At 61.4% G+C, this 5,188-nt stretch overlaps 1 protein-coding gene across 1 annotated transcript; it reads right to left on the bottom strand.

The window, feature by feature from the left end:
• Positions 1 to 526: 526 nt before the first annotated feature.
• Positions 527 to 4,875, bottom strand: HIC2 (hypermethylated in cancer 2). The gene is made up of 2 exons (XM_008574808.1): positions 4,699 to 4,875; positions 527 to 2,432 (listed from the first exon to the last, which is right to left on the bottom strand). Exons 1-2 carry the CDS (start codon positions 4,722 to 4,724, stop codon positions 602 to 604), a joined length of 1,857 nt encoding a protein of 618 aa, XP_008573030.1. The 5' UTR covers positions 4,725 to 4,875; the 3' UTR covers positions 527 to 601.
• Positions 4,876 to 5,188: the final 313 nt, after the last annotated feature.

Below are 5,188 nucleotides of genomic sequence, written 5' to 3'. Positions count from 1 at the left end.
CGGGGGGCTCACCCTGACTGTCCCAGTGCCAATGAGCAGTGCTGCCCTGGCTCAAGGAGGGAAGGACCTATCCCCCCGAGCACCTGCTTCCCATAGAGCCAGGGTCAAACGCACCTGCACACAGACACAAGCACACGAGCACACACACAGACACACCCCTGCCAGGGTGGGGGCCTGCTCGATACACCCCCGGCTGCAGGCAGCCCTGCCCCTCACTGGCACAGAGTGGCCCCCTCACTCCCCCTTCTCCAACCCAGCCTGTGGGAAAAGGACTAGGTCCCAGCGAGACCCACGTGACCCCCTCCCACAGGCCCCGTGCGGCCCTCATGGGGAGCCAGAGGCCTGGGTGGGATCAGGAGGTAGACTGGACACCAGCAACATGCAAGCAGGGCTGGCTTCCCTCCTCTCGGCTTCCCTTGATACAGACTGTCCATTAAAGCTCTGGGTGTGGGGAGGCTGAGCCAGAAGGGCCATCAGGAGCCCCCCAGGACCTCAGGGGTCCCGGCCCTCCCGCTGCACCTCCTTGCATCTCCTTTCTTGCTTCTCCTTTGCTGGGTTCCCGAGAGGCGAGTCTGCAGAGGGTGCCCCGGGTCTTTGGCTTCTAGGAGGGGGAGGTGTGCATGCGCAGGTGGCTGATGAGGTTGCGCTGCTGGGTGAACTTGCCCCCGCAGAGCTGGCACTCGTAGGGCTTCTCACCCGAGTGCACGCGCATGTGCTCGGTGAGGCGGTACTGGCGGGTGAAGCGCATGCCACACTCGTCACAGGCAAAGGGCTTCAGGCCCAGGTGGCTCCGCATGTGGCGCGTCATGGTGCCACGCTGCGTGAACATCTTGCCACAGATGTTGCATGGGAAGGGCCGCGTCAGCCAGTGCGTCTTCTCATGCTGCCGCAGGGTGGCTGGGTCCTTGTAGGTCTTCTCGCAGACTGAGCACTTAAAGGGTCGGGGCTCAGCCGTGTAGGCAGCGCTGGGCGCAGACAGGTCCTCAGCCTCCTCCTCGGCACCCCCGCTGCCGGTCTCGTAGGCCCCTTCCTCCTTGATGAACAGCTCCTCCTCTGTGTGCGTCTCCACGTGGGCGTTGAGCTGCTCAGAGCTGGGGAAGCCCTTGGCGCAGGGGATACACACGTACAGGTTGTCGCCGTAGGGCACCGTCTCATAGCCCTCCTGCCGGTACATGTAGTGGGCGCCAGCGTGGCCGCTGCCCCCCTCACTCCCGCTCTGCGTGCTGTCCTCACTGCCGTCCTTGCCGTTCTCCTCCTCCTCTTTGCAGGGGTATGGGGGCTCCCCATAGGGCCCACTGGGGCCACTCCCGCCAACGCCGCTGGCCAGGATGCCATTGGGAACTCTGTCCCCAAGCACCTCGCCCTCTTCCCCGGGGCAGGGGCCCTTGGGCCCTGCTTCTCTCTGCTCAAAGGGGGAGCTAGCCACAGGCTCTTTCTTGCTCCACTCCTTTTTGCGGGCTGAGTGCCGGAGGCTCTTCCGAGGCTGCCCACCAGGCCCCTCCAACAGACTCAGGTGGTTGTCCTCGGCCCCCTCCAGATCCATGGGCTCATTGGGGGTGCCCCCCGGCTCGGTGTAAGAGGCACTGTTGGCAACAGGAGGGGCAGAGGCCGAGGGGGGTGAGTCGTGCTGACTATCGCTCAGCTGGGCCAGGTCGTCAGGGGTGAGGTGAGGGCCGGGGGTTGCAGGGGGCACAGGGGGACTCTTCTTGGATAGGTCCAGGCCCAGTTCCTGTTCGCAGCCCCCACTGCTCCCATTGGTGCTGCTGCTACAGCCACCCAGGCCCGCCTCCCCGCTGGCTGGGCAGACAGCCCGGCCCAGGCCATGTGTGCTCTCCTGGGTGGAGCCACCCAGGAAGATCTCGTCATCTGAGCCTTTGGCCTGGGGATGCTCCTGAGAGGTATGGGCCCCCTTGCGCCCATCTGCAAGCCCCGGATACCGAGCCTGGATGACAGAAGCCGAGGATAGCCGCTGGCCGCGGGGAGGCCGCCCCATGCCAGCGGCCCCCACCCGTCCAGAGCCAAAGGACTTGCCGGCTCGCTTGAGTTTGCGGCGACAGAGGGCTGCCAACTCGGGCAGCTGGAGGTAGCTGGCGGCAGTGAGGAGGGTGCTAAAGTTGGGCTCGGCCGGCTGGTCACTGGGCAGCAGCTTGCCTGTGTAGATGAAGTCCAGGATCTGCTGGAACACCGTGGAGCTGACCATATCTGTGTCCAGGTTGATGAGGTTGTCATGCAGGACCAGGGATTTGAAGTAGATGCTGCTGGCAGCCAGGACATTCTTGTGGGCCCGAAAGATGGAGTTCTCCACCATGATAATGACATCACACAGGAAGCCCTTGGTCCTCTGCTGGTTCAGCTGCAGCAGGAGCTGCTTCGAGTGGCTGGGCAGCTCCATATCGGGCCCCATGTCCCCTCGCCCTGCCCACGCACACCACCTGTGGGCAAGAACAGGCACACACCATTGGCTGGCTGAGAAACTGGTACCAGAGCCTTGGGGCAGGGTGGAGCTCGAGGTGGCACTTGGAGGAGCCACTGTACTGTCCTGGCGGCTGTCACTGGCCACGGCCCCGCCCCCTCACGCACAGTGCACAGGGAGGGAACTCACACTACCCACCACGTGCAGATGCTGTACACGTGTCACCTTACTGAGGACTCAAGCTGTCTGAGAAGGGACAGAGGCCCCCACTCCACTCACACCAATAAGAAAATAGACGCTGATGGTGGTGAAGGTGCCAAGTAGAAAAATAGGGATTGAAATTTGGCTTCACAGCCCAGGCTGTCTCTACAATAAAGGAAGTTAATCACATGCCAATAGGGACCAGCAGGGGACCCAAACATGACCAGCACGTGGCTATGACATGTGGGAACCAGAGGCTGTCTGCGGAACTGGGAGCGCCCCCAGGTGAGCTGACAATTCCCACCTAGGCAGACAGACCCATGGACCTGATCTTCCCAGCTTTCGAGACAAGCTAGAAATCCAGATTTTCATGTGTAATCTACCAATACTAAAGGAAGGTTCTTTTTTTTAAGATACTGTGTGGGCCAAAGCAAACATATCCACTGGCTTCCAGTGCACAACCTCTACTCTCCACTGCTGCCTCTCAAACAGCCTTAGAGGCTGCCCAAGCTTTAAAATTTGCCAAAAAAATCACATTGCAACCTCCTAGCCCCTGCAGCCTAACCACTGCCTAGCCACTCCCATGGCCACCGTTCCTCACCAATGCCCACCCCCACCCCACAAGCACTTCCCCAGCCTTGGCCTGCAGGTGCCGAGCGGGAAAGGTAACCTGGCTGAGTCCCTGGCACCACCTGGGCCCTGCGTCCTTTCTAGGAAGGGCAGCCACAGTCCGAGCCTAGGGAAGGCAACCAGCTGGCCTCTGCCAGACAGGCTGGCACAGACACTAATTGAGGTCTTTAAGTAATAAACACACAGGTGCCCCTGGTCTCCATAGGAACCTTGCGAGCCCACTGGTGCAGCAGTGTGCATGGGGCTCTGAGAGTGGGGTGCTACCCACCCCCACTGACCAGTCCTCTCTGCCAAGGACCAGGGCACCCCCCTCTGGGGAGAGCAAGGGAAGGGCAGAGGCCCCAGAACAACCCAGGGGAGGAGGGAAATGCCCCTCCAAGGGAACAGGCAGGGACTGGGGCCAGTGGTGCCCAGGATGATGCTCAAAGCCATCCTCAGCCCCAACCCCAACCCCCAATTGAGGGGAACAGCATCTCCAGCTCCATCCTCTCACACCTGCCAGAGTCTTAGAGAACAGCTCATCAGAGAAGGGCGCAGGTGCAGGGCTGGGCAGGGCATGCCGGTGCCCAGGTGTCCGCCGGTGCCCAGGTGTCCGCATGCCGGTGCCCAGGTGTCCACCTGTGCCCAGCCCCCGCAGGGTTCCTGAGGGGAGGAGGCCAGGTGGAGTCAGAAACTCTCTGCACTGACTCATGACTCCTGGCAACTGAGCAGCAGGGCCCTACCTGCAAGGCAGTGGCTCCCAGCCCCCTCCAGTCACTCGAGGAATGTGTGCCCTCCCACAGGCAGCCCCGTGCCATGCAGTTCAGGGTCCAATCTCCATAAGGAGCTGAACTGCTCTGAGCCTTGCCAGCCCCCAGGATCTCCTGGCCTTCCCAAAGCACCCAGTCCTGCTTCCCACTGGAGCAGAGCCCTGGAAGATGTCATGTCCACCCTGCTCTCCCTTCCCATGACACAAAGGCTCTTCCCAGCCTGACATCTGCCCTTGTTTGCAAAGGCAGAGGAAAAGCCTAACAATTACAAGCACCCCAAAGCTGGCATTCTGGAGCTTAACAGCAGGAGGCAGAAGCTCAGCCAGCACAGCTGAAGTAGCTTGGCAGGGTACTCAGAGGCCGAAGATTTAGGGAACCAATCCTCCTCCACTCCAAGCCTCCCCCACCAGCAAGGCAGGGACAAAGAGCCCAAGGCATGGCTTCCACACTGGGCCTCAGATACCTGGTCCCAGGGAAATGCCAGTGCCAGCTCTGCCAGCACCAAGAACACCTGGTGCCCCAAGCCTTGCAAGGGTGCCAGCCTGGCCCTGGGCTCCTTCCATACCGCCCAGCGCTGCGTGCACACAAAGGACTGCAGGCCAGGACAAAAGTGAGGCAGAGAGCTGCGGGGATGTATGAGCTGCCCGGAAAGCTCTGGGGAGAAGGAGCAGAGAGAGTCCCCCCCGCCACGCCTCCCCCTCGTACCGGAGTGCCAGGGGCCCAGAAACCATGTGAGCAGCAGCCAGCAGGGGTGGCCTCCTTGAGCGCGCAGACTTCCCGGGGGTGCATCAATGCCTGGTCACCTGGGGAGGATAAGACAGACATGGTCACCCACACAGGCACCAGCTAGGAAGGGAGGGACAATGAAGGAGAGGAGCCTGGAGCCCTCACTCTCTGAAATGTCTGGGGGTGGGGGGGTCTGGCTGGCTGGGATACCCAGGGGCAGCCTATCAGGAGATAGTGGCTACAGTGCCCCACAGTGAGACCTGAGGCAGGGAAGATTCTGGGGAGCTCTGTGGGTATTACACTCCTCCCAACAGACACACATGACACTACACAGACACACACACAGACACACACACAGACACACACACACACACACACACACACACACACACACACACACACACACACACACACACACACACACACACACACACACACACACGCGATACCCCAGGGGCCAACTAGGCAG

This window comes from Galeopterus variegatus, unplaced genomic scaffold (genome assembly GCF_000696425.1).
Source record: "Galeopterus variegatus unplaced genomic scaffold, G_variegatus-3.0.2 Scaffold1109, whole genome shotgun sequence".
NCBI lineage: Eukaryota > Metazoa > Chordata > Mammalia > Dermoptera > Cynocephalidae > Galeopterus > Galeopterus variegatus.
The sequence above is the reverse complement of the archived record's forward strand: the minus strand, read 5'-3'. Positions and strand labels throughout refer to the sequence as shown.